This window comes from Aspergillus heteromorphus, assembly GCF_003184545.1.
Source record: "Aspergillus heteromorphus CBS 117.55 chromosome Unknown BO70scaffold_61, whole genome shotgun sequence".
NCBI lineage: Eukaryota > Fungi > Ascomycota > Eurotiomycetes > Eurotiales > Aspergillaceae > Aspergillus > Aspergillus heteromorphus.
This window is the reverse complement of record NW_020290466.1, coordinates 30836-49061: the sequence shown is the minus strand read 5'-3', so window position 1 is coordinate 49061 and position 18226 is coordinate 30836. Positions and strand designations below refer to the sequence as shown.

Below are 18226 nucleotides of genomic sequence, written 5' to 3'. Positions count from 1 at the left end.
TAATCTGATAATTAGATATAAAAATTCTAATTAAGCTGATCTGACCTGGCTGTTAGCCACTCTATATATATCTTATTTATTTATTTTATCTTTTATTTTAAAAAGTAGAATAATAAATAATTATATTATTAAATATTTAATATAAAATATAATAGATCTTTATTTTAAATAAATTTTTATAATATATATTTAATATAGAATTAATTAAAATTTAATATAATCTAAATTATTTATTATAATATAGATCTTTTAATTTAGAGAGAGTTTAAATTATACTAACTATATATCAAGAACAGTTCAGTATGATCTAAACCAGATAATAAGATAACTAACAGAATTTTAGATCATGTCAAGTTTTTTTCCAGACTATGATGAGCTGCAACCCGGTATTAATCAAAAGTGAGTGCACTGGAGACTTCTTACATAATCTGATCACAGTCCCCGCCCGTCTAGCCCTCCTGTAGCAACAGCGCCCTACGCGCCGGGTTTCAACTCATCACCAAAGTATCTGTTTTTCCGTCAATTAGTACTGATAGTACTGGCTTCATCAGTCAGTCTGGCTGGCTGACTATCAACTGATATCAAACCTCTCTATATCATTCTCCTCTCTAATCCTTCGAAGGAGGGGGCTTTCAGACCTTCAACTTTCTGGAAACACCGCGTCATGGCTACGCCTAACAACGACCCCAGATCACGAACACCGATAGGTTCAAATGGACCTCCGCCCCTGAGGATTCGTCGCCCCAAGGCAGCGGATCCTCTCGTGCGACCGAAGAGGAAACCGGGAATGAGACCGCTTGTTCCAACATCGGCTTTAAAAGGAGCACCGAAACCGCCTTCCAGACCTGTTGTTGCTAATCCAATGTCCGTACCACGGCCAGAGAAAAGCGCTCCTACATCAGCAAAGAGTGATTTCTCAGTTAACGGATTCAGTGGTCCGTTATTGTGTGACACCTACGTTGACTATCCAATCGTAACGACAAAGCGAGCGTTGCGGGAAGGTTTAAAGCATCACATTGCTAGATTCACGTCGAAGAAGTCGGTTGATCCTCGCGATGAATCTCAGTTTACTCGCCCTGTCAGGCTCCAGCGCCGAGATCCACGAACGCGGCCCCATGATTCCCATGCCGATAGAGGCGGCCAACCCAACTCAAAAACAGGTTCCGAGCAAAGTCCTCAGATGGATGAATTGGAGCGCGACGAACTGGAGGCTAGGAAGGCTGCCAGGGAAAAAGAGCGTGCAGAGAACATGGCCCAAATAGCACCATCTGTTGGATCGGCCCCAAAGAGACACAATGCACCCAAGCAAAAGACCCAGCAGGTTTCCAAAACAGACATGACCCCTGAGGAGATTGCTAGGACTCGGATCAAATATGAAGAAGCCCTACCATGGCACTTGGAAGATTTTGATAACAAGAATATATGGGTGGGAAACTATGAAGCTGCACTCTCCGAGACACATGCAGTATTCATTCTTGAGAATACAGGGAGAATGAGGATGATACCGGTGGAAAAGTGGTACCGGTTTAGCGCGAAAAACCAATTCAAGGCCTTGACAATAGAAGAGGCCGAAAGATTTATGGCTAAAAAGGTCAAAGATCCAAGGTGGTTCATGGAAAAGCAGCAAGAGCTAGCCGATCAAAGGGAACTGGAACAATTTGCCAAAAAGCAAAAAGTGTATGCCGGTAAACAAGGTACTCCATCAGGAGTTGAAGGGTTGGAAGGGGATGATATGGACTTTGAGGAAGATCGGTTTGCTGATGACGAGGAACATGACGACCTTTTCAATGAGGATGAGGATGCGAAAGCTGCCGAGAAACGAATCAAGCAAGATCAGTTGAAAGCAAACGTGTTTGATTTGAAGAATGAGAAGGACTACGAAGAGGAGGAATTAAAAGAGAAGAGAGAGAGAGAAGCACGCCGGGTCCTTGGGAAGAAAGTGCGCAAAGCCCTGCAGAAGAGAGAGAAGAATTATGATTATAGTAGTGGTTCAGATGTGAATCCTTACTCCGATGATGAGGTATGTTACTCTTTATTCTGTTTCCTATTTAATAATATTTCTTCGTCCGTCTATGCGCGTATGGCAGTCATCGCTGATCTGTCTATAAACAGAGCTCGGAAGACAGCGAGGTTGAGCGGCCCAAGGAGGATGAGGAGAGTAAAGCTGAAGAAGAGAAGAACAAGAAAGATCTCTTTTCCAAAGGCAACCTCACACCATCTGGTCGCCCGAAACACAGCGACCCTTCCAAGAAAGGCCCCAGCGTAGCGCCTCGAAAGCGACTAGGATCTCCTTCAGATGCAAGTGGCACAGATACTTCTCGCAAAAAGGGGAAAGCCAAGAATGCATCCTCCCAGCCCAACCTTCAATCATCCCGCCCTAATTCCCCCAGTACATCGTCTTCAATGCCGGTAGGTTAACTTTAACATACTACGTTTGATCAAACTGCTGACTCCACCTAGGTTAGCAAAAAACGCGTTCGCAATATACCGGTGGGTAGCGCGGCGTCTGTCAGCGACGTTGATGGTGGCGCAGGGTCCGCGGGGGAGATGAGTGAAAATGGAAAATCTAAGAAGTTGAAGCTTAATCCTCCTTCGGCGGTCTCCCAAAGTGTGACGCCACAAGGATCCAGGGCTGGAAGCCCAGCTCCCTTGGCTAACAAGAGCTTCTCGGGAAGTCGTGCCAGCAGTCCGGAGTCTTTCAGAGGTAAGTGTCTTGAGCCTCACTCATGTAGTAGGACATATTTACTGACTGGATACACTCAGGCCCAACGCGTATTTCAACACCGGGTCCATCTGGTAACACTCAAAGCTTCCCTACACCCGCGGAAATACATGCAGCTATTCCGCAATCCGGCATATTGAGTAGCGATTTGTTAAGAATCTTTCGCCCTCGCATCGGGGAATCCAAAGAGAATCACCGAAGATTCATAGCAATCGTAAAAGATGTTGGGGTTTATGGCAAAGAAGACCGACTGTTACGGCCTGGTTTATTAAAAGAAAGCTGATTTTGCATGGTCTCTCTGAATTACTATGCACTGACTCGTCTCAAGTACTGAATGGCAAGCTTCAAGTTACCTTACTACCCCTCAGTGGCCTCAATTTATAAAATGTTGCCCAGCCTTCAATGCTACTTACTGCACCATGGCAGAGTATGTCAGAGTTAGATATAATCTTATAAGGCTCCAACCGCGATGGCCACATGTCCTAATTTTTACCTTAAGCCTTCATGCTCCGTGGTGCTGTTTTTTGACTCGACCTCCCCTCGATTGGACTTAGTTGAAAGAAGATCAAGATTTCCTTTGAAATATAGACCGTTCCCTTGATAGTAGTAGCGAAGATTCAAAATATCTATAAAATCTCGGATCTCCATTGGTACGTGCTATGAACATTTCGTGTCATTTCTACATTTATCGAGGAAGGCCTAAGCGATTAAACAGTAGCTGAAGATAGTTTTATAACACCAGCGCTAGAACAATATAGTTCGGATTCAGGACGTGAAATAATAAAATGGAGGAAAGAGAGCAGTCCGAATTTATTTAAACAACCAGCCCTAGGCGCTAGTCACACCAGTGGTGCGTGAGCCGCTTTCACCATCTTCCTCATACTTCTCCCAGTTTGCAAGAATGTGTGCAATCCTTGGAGAGTTGGTAAGTCTGTAAACATCCTCGAAGTATTCCTTTGTGATCTCGAATGGCCTGGCTGTAACGTTCGGAATGTACTTGCCCACCAGCTTACTCGGGTCAATGGTAGTTTTGTTGATCTTCTTGAGCAGGAAGGATCGGAAGGGCTTGACACCGGAGCGAAGGAACGTGCTGTGGAAGGGCACGTCAATTCCCCTGAGAGGAATAGTGGCGAAGCCACGCTCGAGAGAGATTGGCTTAGGCTTTGATTCTGTCTGTTTAACGCACTCACGGATGATGTTCACTAGGTGTGCCTTGACATCATCCAATGACATACTTTGCATTAGAGCGGGAATGTCAATGTTTTGAGCCTTGAGATAATTGAGCAAATTAGTAAGGCAGTCGAGTGCTCGAAGCTATTCAAGAGTTAGATAAAACTGTGGTAGATCTCGTATCGATAAAAGATGGAACTCACATCACCAGCAGCTACATATTGCATGTTCGCGACATTGTAATTGACAATCTCCAGAAGCCAAGTAGTTTGCTCAGATATGTTCTCGACAACATATTGCAGGGCTTGTTCGTTGAAAGTCTTTGAGATGCGGCTTGGGTTGACGGCACACATAGAGTAGTTCGAGCGTCCCTGCTCATCTCGCTCCACGGCGACCTGCATGGTCAGGCCACGATAGAACACAACGGATACCAAGCTTTCAATTGGCATGACATCGGCAAGGGCTGCAAGAGCTGAGTACTCGCCGAGTGAATGACCGGCAAAGCTGCTATCTCTCTGAACGAGACCCTTGGAGCGCATATCTTCAAAACTTGCCTTCTCCATCAGTGTTAGAGCTGGCTGCGTGAACTGCGTTGCTGAAAGAAGTCCAGAGGGTGAGCGGTATGTATACGATGTTGTGTTTTCGTCAATCTCCTTGAATATCTTCTCAGACTTGATACTTCCATCTGCGTTGACTGATTCAAAGGTCATCGACATGTAGTTTTGCCTGATGGCTTTGCCACGTGGACCTCCAAAGTAGACGGTGAGCTCCTTGGGGTTATTCTTGACGATATCAATAATCGATAGGCCGTAATTCTCCATGAAATGACGGTCCGCTCGGTCCCAAACCTCCTGCGCAACCGGGCTACTGGCGTAGAGTTCCATTCCCATTCCCTGCTCCTGGGAGCCCTGGCCGGTAAAGACGTAAGAAGTAACAGGTTGTTCGACCTCAGCTTCGCCCAGAAGAACCTTATCTTCGGAGTCCTTGTTGCTGGCTTCAACCTTGATAATCTTACGCCCAGCAATCATGCCAACGTGCTGCAATTTAACGGCAATGATATCATTGGGCAACACCATACCAACCAGCGACACATGGAAGCCCCGAACACGGCCAATGTTGTTCTCAGCGGCCCAAGTTTCAACATAGCTGCGGACTGCGGCGCTTGTATACATGCCATGGGTGATGGTACCCGGCAGGTTGGCATAGCTCGAGAAAACTCGTGACACGTGAATAGGGTTGTAATCACCCGAAACTCGAGCATAAGTCTCGTTGGACGCAGGAGCACGTAGTACCAATGATGTTTTGCCACTGAGAGGGATAGGATTCTCGAAGTATACCGGCTGCTCGATAGACGTGCCATTCCGTTGGAGGTAGTCGATCACTGGATTTCCATGAGAGGTTCCGGCCTCGTAGTCCACAGAGGCAACCTGGATGATTTCCTTAGTCGGTAGCTCCAAGAGTACCTGTCCAATTGTTTGAACATTGCTGAACACAGACTTGTTCTTGAAACGGTTTAAGCTCTGAAGACGGAAAGTCAAAGTCTTGCCCAAAAGCTCAACATCGGATTCATCCATGCGGAACCATTCCTTTGAGCGGAGGATTGCAACATCTCGGCTAGAAGCGAGGTGAACCTGCATGGGCACTTCATCTTTGCGTTGGAAGGTATTTTCGAAATCCAGGTAGTTTCCGCGGTACAGGAACTGGCTAGTGACATGCATGATAGGTTCATCGTCTCTTTTAATGGTGCCACAGACTTCGACCATCTTCCCAGACTCTTGGTTGATGACCGAGTTTATTTGCGCGGTGGTATCCAAAACATCGCCAACCTTCAGAGGTTGGGCCCCAGGAACCATCTTGAAACCATTCGATAAATGAACCAGTTTCAGCAGGTCACCGTCGATTGTCCGAGGGAAAATGGGTTTAGTAATAGCCTTCCAACCCGCAACAATGGCAAAGTCCATGGGAGCGAAGACTTCCTTTCCAGGGCGGTCGACAAACGCTTCGCCGGTGTTACCAACAGCATGAACAAAGTCAGCAACGGCTTGAGAGGTGATCGTTGTACGTCCACCGTTGAAAGTTGCAGTGGTAGGGGTATCAAATGGGACCTCCTTGTTACCGAACCACACGCGGTAGTAAAATTCCTTGATGCGATCATTGCGGCTGTCCATAACTTCCCTAATCGGTGCGTACCCTGCGTCAGGGTGGTAAGTGAACAAGAAGGTTAAAGGAACAACGGCAGCCTCTGCCGTTCTTCCTTCATAAATCGTAAGACTGATCTGACTCTTGTCGTTCATTTTCACTTCAACCGTCTTGACAAGTTTGCCAGACTGATAGGGTTCTCGCACAATGATAGTTGTCTCGGAAGGATTTTCAGAAGTTGATATTTCCACATACATTCCAGGAACCGGCGCAACAATTCGTTTCATAGGGTTAGTCTGGAAACGATGACCCTGGACAAACACATCGGCCAAAAACATAGCGTGTCTCCAGGAGTATGCTGTGCCGGCAAGGAGACGAAGCCAGCGGTCCAGGTCAGGCAGGTCGGCTGAAGGCGATGACGACAGTCGGTAGCTGAACTTGTTGGCGTCTTTCGAGATGGTAAGGCCGTCAATATCCAACTCGCCAATGTCCTTATTGAATCGTCCTCCAAAATATTCGATGACGGGGATTTTGCTCTTGTCTCCAGTATACACGTCCCTGACCAAACTTTCAATGTGGCCTTTGTGGATGCCGTTTAGAATATCGGCGACTGGCTCATCAATGACATTCGAGAACTTTGCAGCCATTGGACCCTGCAAGATACATGTCCGGCCGACATCCTGGCCCACAACCGCTTCAAGGTCTTCGCTTTGCCAAAGAGAGTCTTTCTTGAACCAGTACTCGAAGTTTTCATCCAAGGAGGGGACAAACGGCACCGGCTTTTGTCCGCGGCGCTGGCAAAGTAACAGGAAATGTTGAACGTCTTGAGCATTGATTAACTGAGTTGCCGCCTCGGGATAGGCCGCCAAGATATTGTTGATGGCCGGGTACGGTGTGTTGAGCTCTGAATAATTTTGAAGTAGGGACGGTTGACCATCGGCAATGGTGAAACGCTCTTCAACCCGCCGAATGAAGTCTCCGGTCAGCTTCTTCAACGAGTCATCGATCCATCTAGACTCATGCTTGACATACATGAGGTCCACCATACGGTGGACCACCTCTGTGTAGGTCATATCTTCCAAATCAACCGTCTCTCCAGAGGCATTGCGGCCAAACCAAACTTTGTGGAAATCATCATTAAGCTTTTGAATGATGTAGTTCCTGAGTTTCTTGAGCTCAGGAACACGCTTGGCCTTATCAAGTTTGAATATTTTTTGATCCATTTCATGCCAGAAAAGAACACCTCTTGTTGCTAGCTTGTGAATCGGCTCGCCCATTTCAGACAATACAGTGACAACGCCACCTGCAGCACCCTTATATGTCTTTTCCCAGTCTTTGTCTTCAAGACCGGGGGCCTCTGCGATGGCCTTCTTGGCATTCTTAGATGTGTGGGCTTCCTTGGAAATCATCATTCGACTACCGAACAAGCAGCCATCAAAAGGCATCGGTGGATAGCCAAAGCCAGAGGACCATGTGCCCGAAAGGTAAGGGTATGTGTCTTCGGAACCGCCAAAGCCACTGCCGGCCACAAGAACGATATTATCACAGCGTCTGATACGGCTGTACATCTGCAAAATAGGCTGGTGGAAATCTTCGAAGGAGTGATGACCTCCACCACGTCCTCCGGTCCATTGCAAAATGATAGGAAACTTCGGGTTTGCCTTGGCAATATTGACGACTTGTTGGATGGCATCTACCGAGCCTGGTTTGAAGGCAATGTGCTTGATGCCAAGTGTTTCAATGTACTCGTTGGCTACCTCGATAGATGGAACACCGGCACCTATCGTAAGACCTTCAATGGGCACGCCGTCAGTCCTCAACCTTCCGATCAAGGGGATTTGCCAAGCCATGGCGCGAGGATTAACATAAATCAGATTGATGGTGATACCGCGGCCAGGTGGAATGGCTTTTTCAATCTTGTTGATGGCCTCTGTCATCGTCTTTGAATTGTAATAGCCACCACCGGCGAGTTCGACATGGTAGCCTGCGTTCATCGTCGCAGCAACAAAATCCCATGGCACTGTAGTGGGCGTCATTCCGGCGACCATGATGGGGGCAATGCCCAAGAGCCGGCTCATCTTGGTGTCAACGAAGGTCTGGCCAGTCGCGTTTTTCACCAGACGTGGCCCATATTCTTTGACCCAATCAATGGCATATTTGACCGAGTGTTCATCGCGATCAAAAAGCTCGGGCTTATACCCAACTTCGGCATTGGTACCGTCCATAGCCCCGGCGAGAACCACACGGACACCTGTACCATCCTTGTTGCGGTTCGTAAGCACCCCGAGACCCGAGATCCCGCCAGGTCCAAAATCAACAATGTGCGTCGCTCCCGGAAATACAGTTGCTTGTTCCCAATTGACGGCATCATGAGTAATCATGCGAACCAATGCTGGAACGACATTAGCTCCATCCAACTTGCTGAGGTCACTACCAGTCTTCGTATCGTAGACTGGAATGGCAAGAGATTGAGGCGGTATTTCGATGTCCTCCAAGTCATCCAAAATCCGGTCATAGGCTGGGTATAGGTACTGGCTGTGGAATGGCGCGGTGATAGGAAGGAAACGGTTAACAAAGCGAACTTTACGCTGGGTAAAGGGGACCCGATTCTGATCCAACCCAGTCGGAGCTTTGACTTTGCGCAGGCGTAAGTTGAGACCATAAAGGGACAGAGGCGGTCCGGTCACAACAAAATTACGAGCGCTGTTGACTAGTGATATGGAGATATGACGATCTTCAGGCAGATGTTGATTGGTCGTGTCAATGTGTTCCTGAACAGCGGCCCTCGGCAGGTCTCGGATGGACAACATGGGCGTAGGCGTGCCTTCTCCGTTTTCAATTGAATCCTGCAGGACGGACGGAGCAATGGATGTGCGAGGGTAAGCTTGCTGACTGCGAAGGCCGATCCAAAAAAGCATAGTCAATGCATTCTTGGCAGCTTTCTCGAAGCCCTCCCAAGTAGTCGCAGAAGCAATTGCCGCAGCCGTCACAACACCCTGAGAGTGGCCCGTGGTTCCACTGAACCTTTCAAGCACCTCACCGGGCGTTTTACCCAAGACCTTGCATGTGACAACGAAGTGCGCCAACTGGACCAGACCGATCAACGGCAGACTCACCGGAGCCGACACTAGGTAGTCAGTGTCTGGCTGAGAATCACGATCCTGAAGCCATTGAATGACATCCAAGCCCTTGGGATAGAGCTTGCTGGCTTCAGGTTCATGTGATAGAGCCTGCAGTAGTTCGGCAGAGGAAGTGATGAGATCATCAACGAAAGAGGGGTAGGTAGTGTAAATTTCCCGCAGTTCGTCAAAGTATTCTTCAATATTTCCTTGCCCGCCGAAGACCGAGTAAACGCTGGCCTTCTCATCCGAGGCTGCTCGAAATAATGCCGAATCATATGGCTTGATCGGGCGACCAACAGCCGCTCTGCCGGCATAATACGCTTTCACGACCATAACCTTCTTGGCAATGATGCCAGGAAGGCCGGCCGAAACAGCATGGACGTCATTGCCCCGCATAAAAGCGCGTTCGAACTCGTTTAGAGCCAACTTCAGAACCTCCAAGTATGTTCCCTGCGCATCATCTTCACCTTCTTCCACTTCATTTGCGACATGCCCAATGTATCTAGCCACCAGTTCAGGGACTGAAGAAGGCTCATCGTCCTGGGCCAGCTCGTCCGTCGGCTCCGGTAACGATGCTGTGAAGCTGTCCTTCAATTGGGAGGCATGAAAGTGAAGCGAGGTCGGCACAAGGAACGAGAATTCAAGCGACCCATGTGACAGAATCAGGGGCCTCAGTGACTGTGATGAGCGAGGAGTATTAATGCCCGTTTGAGGACCGGTTGATGTTCCGTACATTGTGTCGGTCTGTCTTTTGTCTAGTTCTATGTGATTGTCCGGAATAACACGATTGGAATAGCCCAGTTGATTGTCGAGGAGGATATCTCAGCGGGGTTCTGTGATGGGAGAAAAAAGGTGTTATACAAGATCCTCAAGAACAAGTGATAGGTGTGAAAGGCTTGGTCCGGAAATTCTTGCGGGGCAGAGGCCTGGGGAAACCTCAATCCTTGTTCACCAGGAAAACAGGAGAAGCAATGACTGGGAAAGAGAGATTGACTGAGCCGGTATGGACCTACCTATTTCTGTCACAATGGTTCTTCCAAGCAATACTCAATACACTTGATCAAGCCTGCCCGAAAGTCATCCGCTGGTCCACCGTCCAGCAAAGATGAGATGACTGTAAATAAAATCGGGGTGACAACAAGAACTGGATAAGTGTGGGATGTGTATTACAATATGAAAAAGGGTAAATAGTTATAGAGAACAAAAGGGGAAGTGTCAAACCAAGAGAAAGGAAATGCGGGCTGGTGTGAATTGAGCGGACGGGGTGAACCAGCCTTAACTGGCAAAAAAAAGGCGGTTCACCAAATCCAGGTGATATTTTATTATTACACGTGCTGGGAGACGCAGGCGTGGCCCACGCGCGCACACACAACTCTGTTGAACCGGCTCAGCGGAGGTCGAATCCCGCAGGTTTGGGCTGGTTGAATGGGAGTCGTCCGGATTTGGTATGGTGGGCAGGAGGATCTCCCCAAAGATCCAAAATGGTTGGGCTGGGCCCAGGGTGTGATATGACAATACCTGACCGTTGCAGTACCCTCGAGATAACCTGTACTAGGAGTACCTACCAGGTGCCGCTAAGCTTCTATTACTAGGTATCATATCACCAGGCCTATGATCTAGGTATCTAGGTATATAATTCTGTTAGAAGGGGCTCGGTATATCTTCCTGAATATAGAATAAGAAATTATGCAGGCTATCTACTACTATATTTACGTATAGAATATACTCCCGATGTAGTACCTATATCTATGTAAGGATCCTAATAGATACTTAGTTAACTAGAGAAGAATATCCCTAGATGCTACGTACTATACTTCCTTCTAGTATTATAGAATACTCTATGAAAATCAGATATATTGTTTATCACCTGGGTAGGTACTATCTAATAACCCTACTATGTACACTCTGTATAGCTGCGTGTGTGCCTAAAGTACCTTAGGTACCTATAATTAATTACATCACTAAGGTAAGTGGATATAAGAGGTAGGATGTTGTAGTATAACTATATAAATCTATAATAATTAGGCATCTGCTTTATAGTACTTTTTTCATTGAATTGCCTCTTCCCATATTTTATATTTATGCCCACAGTATCTACATCTCTAGCTGGATTGTACAGATATACTGAAGTAACGGGAAGATATATTAGGAATTCAATAACTAGATCCGGTTTCTCAGATATCGAGTTATTACTTATTTGTCTTGAAGTGGCGTACTGCTACTAGTAGGTGCCTAAACTACCTGTAAGTACTATGGCCTTTTTAAAAATTACACACACTGAAAAATTACCTGCCTCTGTATCTAAAGGTAAGTACTACTTTGAGCCCCAACCAGACAATGCTTCCTGTTTTCCCCGTGTCTTTAATTTTATTTACTGTTCCCAGGGATATCTTTGCTGCTACGGAGTACTGGGAGTAAGTACCACTAAAATACTTTGCACACTGTGGTACTAGTAGGTACTGCCGGAGTAACCCGTGCTCCATACTACTTCATACGCACACGACAGCCATCTCCCGCCCCAACACTCACCAAAAGCTTCTAGTCAAAATCCCATCCACCCTCCATAGTCTGTAGTTTCTTTCCCCTCTAAGTGTGCATAGTACCTTCCTATCTTCCCTTTTTGTTAATATTTATTTTATTGTGTTTTTCTTTACCTTCTAATCCCCTCCACTTTTCCTTGGGATATTTCTGGTTCTAGGGCATTGGTGAACGCTCCCCACCGCCGGTGGTCCTCCTAGACTGGGGTGAGTGCTTTCGATTCCTAATACATAATCACTTTTTTCTTCTCTTGTCCCCTTTTCTGTCCACCACCCAGTATTCTTCTTTTCCTGCTGGCTGCCTGTATGTTCAATTGGGATAAGAGGCAAAACCAATGCTACCTGCCGTCTTCCAGTAAATCATTCCATGCTAACGGGTCATCGTTTAATTAGGATTGAAACTGTTTAGCCATCCATCAACATTATATTATCAGTTTAATTAACTTATTTCCTCCGAACCTAAAACTCGCAACTGTTGTTGGTTTCCGCTTGGGTGGTTACCCTTCTCTTCCCACGACTTCTCGCGAGCTGCTATTCCAATCGAAATTTTCCTACTTCCTCAACCGTTCACAATTGGGGCGGCTATACGTGGAATTTCATACGTTCTTGCCGTAATACCCATTCTACTTCACTATGCGGCCCGAAATCGAACAGGAGCTGGCCCATACTCTGCTGGTTGAACTTCTGGCCTACCAGTTTGCTTCGCCAGTACGATGGATCGAAACTCAAGATGTCATTCTTGCAGAGAAGAGGACAGAACGGATTGTTGAGATTGGCCCCGCGGATACGCTGGGTGGCATGGCAAGACGAACCCTCGCTTCGAAGTATGAAGCATATGACGCTGCCACCTCTGTTCAACGCCAAATACTGTGCTACAACAAGGATGTGAAGGAGATCTATTACGACGTAGATCCAGTCGAAGAGGAAGCGGAGACTCCAGCAGAGCCAGCAGCCGGTGCTGCTGCCCCGAGCGCCGCCGCCGCCGCTGCTCCGGCCGCCGCTGTTCCACCTCCCCCCAGCGCTGGACCCGCGGCCGCGGTTGAGGATGCCCCAGTTACAGCTGTGGACGTTGTCAGGACGCTAGTGGCACAGAAGCTGAAGAAGAGTTTGTCGGATGTCCCTCTGAGTAAGGCGATCAAGGATTTAGTTGGAGGTATGTATAATCAACTTGCGTGGGAGCTGTGATATAGTTGTGTGTTGACCATCTGGCTCCTAGGTAAATCTACTCTGCAGAATGAGATTCTAGGTGATTTAGGAAAGGAGTTCGGCTCAACGCCAGAGAAGCCGGAAGATACACCATTGGACGAACTAGGCGCATCCATGCAGGCGACGTTTAATGGGCAACTTGGCAAACAATCGTCTTCTCTCATAGCTCGCCTGGTTTCGTCAAAAATGCCAGGCGGCTTCAATATTACCGCAGTTCGCAAGTATTTGGAGACTAGATGGGGGTTGGGATCTGGACGCCAAGATGGTGTCCTCCTTCTTGCCCTCACCATGGAACCCCCGTCTCGGATAGGCTCGGAGCCCGATGCTAAGTCTTACCTGGACGATGTCACGAATAAGTATGCTGCTAGTGCCGGCATCAGCCTTTCTGCACCTACTGCCGGCAGCGATGGTGGCGCAGGCAGTGGAGGCATGCTTATGGACCCCGCTGCTATCGATGCATTGACTAAAGATCAGCGAGCGTTGTTCAAGCAACAGCTAGAGATCATCGCCCGTTACTTGAAGATGGATCTACGCGCCGGTCAAAAAGCATACATATCGTCGCAGGAGACCCAGACTGCATTGCAGGCGCAGCTAGATCTCTGGCAGGCTGAACATGGTGATTTCTACGCGTCCGGCATCGAGCCAGCCTTCGATCCTCTGAAAGCCCGTGTCTACGACTCGTCTTGGAACTGGGCTCGTCAAGATGCTCTTAGCATGTACTACGATATCATTTTCGGCAGACTCAAGGTCGTTGACCGTGAGATTGTGAGCCAGTGTATCCGCATCATGAACCGTTCGAACCCGCTTCTTCTCGAGTTCATGCAGTATCATATTGACAACTGCCCGACTGAACGGGGTGAAACGTATCAACTGGCCAAGGAACTTGGCCAACAGCTCATTGAAAATTGCAAGGAAGTTCTAGATATTGCACCTGTCTACAAGGACGTTGCTGTCCCTACCGGGCCCCAGACGACTGTCGATTCTAGAGGAAACGTCGGGTACAAGGAGGTCCCACGGGCCAGCGCTCGCAAGTTGGAACATTATGTCAAGCAAATGGCCGAAGGAGGACCGATTTCTGAGTACAGCAACCGTGCCAAAGTGCAGAATGATCTTCGCAGCGTCTACAAGTTGATCCGCAGACAACATCGCTTATCCAAGTCGTCGCAGCTTCAGTTCAACGCCCTATACAAGGACGTTATTCGTGCTCTTAGCATGAACGAGAACCAAATTATGCCACAGGAAAACGGCCTCGGCAAGAAGTCCAGCAGGAACGGAGTCAAACGCAATGGCAGTCCCCGTGCCGGAAAGGTCGAGACTATCCCTTTCCTGCATCTCAAGAAAAAGTCCGAGCATGGCTGGGATTACAACAAGAAGCTCACAGGAGCTTACCTCGATGTGCTGGAGTCTGCTGCGCAGTCGGGCCTCTCTTTCCAGGGCAAGAACGTCTTGATGACTGGTGCGGGTGCCGGTTCTATTGGAGCGGAAGTGCTGCAAGGCCTGATTAGTGGTGGCGCTAAAGTTGTTGTTACGACGAGCCGTTTCTCTCGTGAAGTCACTGAGTATTACCAGGCGATGTATGCCCGCTACGGTGCTCGCGGCTCTCAGCTTGTCGTGGTGCCTTTCAACCAAGGTAGCAAGCAAGACGTGGAAGCACTGGTCAACTACATCTATGACACCAAGAAAGGTCTCGGCTGGGACTTGGACTTCGTTGTTCCGTTTGCGGCTATCCCAGAGAACGGCCGTGAGATTGACTCTATCGACTCGAAGTCGGAACTCGCCCATCGGATAATGTTGACAAACCTGTTACGTCTGCTTGGATGCATTAAGGCCCAGAAACAAAGCAATGGTTTCGAGACACGTCCAGCTCAAGTCATCCTTCCCTTGTCACCTAACCATGGTACATTTGGAAATGACGGTCTTTACTCTGAGTCAAAACTTGCACTGGAAACTCTATTCAACCGTTGGTACTCTGAGAACTGGAGCAACTACCTAACCATATGTGGTGCTGTCATTGGCTGGACTCGGGGTACAGGTCTCATGAGCGGGAATAACATGGTTGCTGAAGGCGTTGAGAAGCTTGGTGTTCGCACCTTTTCCCAGCAAGAAATGGCCTTCAACCTGCTTGGCCTCATGGCCCCTGCGATTGTTAACCTTTGCCAGCTCGACCCTGTTTGGGCAGATCTCAACGGCGGACTGCAGTTCATTCCCGATCTCAAAGATCTCATGACGACTCTCCGCACCGATATTATGGAAACAAGTGATGTTCGTCAAGCTGTGATCAAGGAAACTGCCATTGAAAACAAAGTCGTCAATGGCGAAGACAGTGAAGTCCTCTACAAACGGGTCATTGCAGAGCCTCGCGCCAACATCAAGTTTCAGTTTCCAGCTGTACCAAATTGGGAAGATGACGTCCAACCTCTCAATGAGAGCCTCAAAGGCATGGTCAACCTGGACAAGGTCGTTGTTGTCACCGGATTCTCAGAGGTTGGACCCTGGGGTAATTCTCGCACTCGCTGGGAGATGGAGGCATATGGCAAGTTTTCTCTCGAAGGTTGCGTGGAAATGGCCTGGATTATGGGACTTATCAAACACCATAACGGCCCATTGAAGGGCAAGGCCTACTCTGGATGGGTGGATGCAAAGTCTGGGGAGCCAGTGGATGATAAGGATGTGAAGCCGAAGTACGAAAAGTTTATTCTGGAGCATTCCGGCATCCGACTCATTGAGCCCGAGCTATTCAAAGGCTACGACCCTAAGAAGAAGCAACTGCTCCAGGAGATTGTCATCCAGGAAGATTTGGACCCGTTCGAGTCTTCGAAGGAGACTGCAGAGGAGTTCAAGCGTGAACATGGTGAGAAGGTGGAAATCTTTGAACTGCCAGAATCTGGCGAGTTCACCGTGCGTCTCAAGAAGGGCGCTACCCTACTAATCCCCAAGGCTCTTCAGTTCGACCGCCTTGTTGCTGGCCAGATCCCAACCGGCTGGGATGCCAAGAGATACGGCGTCCCAGACGATATCATCGAACAAGTTGATCCGGTGACTTTGTTTGTGCTTGTCTGCACTGCCGAATCAATGCTTTCAGCTGGTATCACGGATCCTTATGAGTTCTACAAATATGTTCACTTGTCAGAGGTTGGTAATTGCATTGGTTCTGGTATTGGAGGCACCCATGCTCTGAGAGGAATGTACAAGGATCGTTATCTTGACAAACCTCTGCAAAAGGATATCTTGCAAGAATCATTCATTAACACAATGAGTGCGTGGGTCAACATGCTACTTCTGTCTTCTACAGGCCCAATAAAGACCCCTGTTGGTGCTTGTGCCACAGCTGTCGAGTCTGTTGACATTGGGTATGAGACAATTGTTGAAGGGAAAGCCCGTGTCTGCTTTGTTGGTGGATTTGACGACTTCCAGGAAGAAGGGTCCTACGAGTTCGCCAACATGAAAGCTACCAGCAATGCAGAGGATGAATTTGCCCATGGTCGTACCCCGCAGGAAATGTCGCGACCCACAACTACAACCCGCGCCGGGTTCATGGAGTCACAGGGTTGTGGTATGCAACTTATCATGAGCGCCCAGCTTGCCCTGGATATGGGCGTGCCGATTTATGGCATCATCGCGTTGACCACCACAGCCACCGACAAAATTGGTCGCTCTGTTCCCGCTCCCGGCCAAGGAGTTCTTACTACAGCACGAGAGAACCCTGGCAAGTTTCCATCCCCTTTGCTGGACATTAAGTACCGCCGCCGGCAGCTTGATCTGCGCAAGAAGCAGATCAAGGAATGGCAAGAATCAGAGCTACTGTACCTTCAGGAAGAAGTCGAAGCCATGAAGGCTCAAGGCCCCGAGTATTCTGATGTCTCGGGATACATGCAAGAACGAGCCCAGCACATTGAACGCGAAGCTATTCGGCAGGAGAAGGATGCCCAATTCAGCCTCGGAAACAACTTCTGGAGACAGGACTCTCGCATAGCTCCTCTTCGCGGCGCCCTCGCCACTTGGGGTCTCACTGTCGATGATATTGACGTTGCCTCATTCCACGGTACATCTACTGTTGCCAACGATAAAAATGAATCAGACGTAATCTGCCAGCAGATGAAGCACTTGGGTCGCAAGAAGGGCAACGCGCTGCTGGGAATCTTCCAGAAGTATCTGACAGGACATCCCAAAGGTGCTGCTGGTGCCTGGATGTTCAACGGCTGTCTGCAAGTTCTGGAAAGCGGATTAGTTCCTGGCAACCGCAACGCCGATAACGTGGACAAGGTTATGGAGAAATTCGATTACATTGTTTATCCAAGCCGCAGCATTCAAACGGATGGTATCAAAGCGTTCTCGGTCACCTCATTCGGTTTCGGTCAAAAGGGTGCACAAGTTATCGGTATCCATCCTAAGTACCTCTTCGCTACGCTCGACCGGGCCCAATACGATGCCTACAAGGCTAAGGTTGAGGCCAGACAGAAGAAGGCATACCGCTTCTTCCACAGCGGTCTTATCAACAACAGTATCTTTGTTGCTAAAAGCAAGGCTCCCTACGAAGATGATATGCAAAGCAAGGTCTTCCTCAATCCTGACTATCGTGTGGCTGCCGACAAGAAAACATCGGAGCTCAAGTTTCCCCCCCAACCTCCAAAGTCCAACGAGAAAGGAGTTGAGAGCACAAGGATCATGATTGAGTCACTCGCGAAGGCCAGTGCTTCCGACAATTCGAAGGTGGGCGTCGACGTGGAAAACATTGAAAGTTTCAACATCGAGAACGAGACCTTTATTGAACGCAACTTCACTGCAAATGAGCAGGAGTACTGTCGCAAGGCGGCGTGTCCCCAATCATCCTTTGCAGGACGGTGGAGTGCGAAGGAGGCTGTTTTTAAATCCTTGGGTGTTAGCAGCAAGGGGGCCGGTGCTCCGCTGAAAGACATTGAGATCTCAAGTGATTCGACCGGAGCGCCTGTGGTCAATGTAAGTGATTCTTTGTGGCAAGATCGCTAAATGACATTTTACTAACGTCCTATCCAGCTCCACGGTGCCGCAGCTGAGGCCGCCAAGGAAAGTGGTGTTAAACAAGTCAGCGTCAGCATCAGCCACAGTGACACCCAGGCCGTAGCAGTCGCGGTCTCCAAGTTTTAATGCTCTGATGAGAAATAATGGCCTGGTTTCTTTCGCTTTTTCTTTCTGTCATGTGTGCCTGGGTGTAACTTATTGTCTTCCCTCCTTTCCTAAGCAACCTTAGATTGTTAATAAATCAACAATTCATTCAATTCTTTAAGCCCAGCCCCCCCCCCAATGCTATAAATCATAGGGTTCTTTTTGGCCTTTTAGTAGTTTAGTGCTGG

The 18226-nt window shown here is 48.3% G+C and overlaps 3 protein-coding genes across 3 annotated transcripts; 2 read left to right on the top strand and 1 right to left on the bottom strand.

Moving 5' to 3' along the window:
• Positions 1–499: 499 nt before the first annotated feature.
• On the top strand, positions 500–3272 carry BO70DRAFT_347002 (transcription factor IIF subunit TFG1). The gene is made up of 4 exons (XM_025541569.1): positions 500–2020; positions 2113–2409; positions 2461–2704; positions 2764–3272. The coding sequence occupies exons 1-4, from the start codon at positions 665–667 to the stop codon at positions 3003–3005; spliced, it is 2139 nt and encodes a 712-aa protein (XP_025394300.1). The 5' UTR covers positions 500–664; the 3' UTR covers positions 3006–3272.
• An 85-nt stretch (positions 3273–3357) lies between these two features.
• Positions 3358–10240, bottom strand: BO70DRAFT_433565 (tetrafunctional fatty acid synthase subunit FAS1). The gene is made up of 3 exons (XM_025548419.1): positions 10167–10240; positions 4096–10079; positions 3358–4036 (listed from the first exon to the last, which is right to left on the bottom strand). Exons 2-3 carry the CDS (start codon positions 9886–9888, stop codon positions 3551–3553), a joined length of 6279 nt encoding a protein of 2092 aa, XP_025394299.1. The 5' UTR covers positions 9889–10079; positions 10167–10240; the 3' UTR covers positions 3358–3550.
• A 2083-nt stretch (positions 10241–12323) lies between these two features.
• On the top strand, positions 12324–18020 carry BO70DRAFT_302891 (trifunctional fatty acid synthase subunit FAS2; the record flags this gene model as incomplete). Its single annotated transcript, XM_025539768.1, has 3 exons — positions 12324–12843; positions 12907–17852; positions 17910–18020. 3 exons carry the CDS (start codon positions 12324–12326, stop codon positions 18018–18020), a joined length of 5577 nt encoding a protein of 1858 aa, XP_025394298.1.
• Positions 18021–18226: the final 206 nt, after the last annotated feature.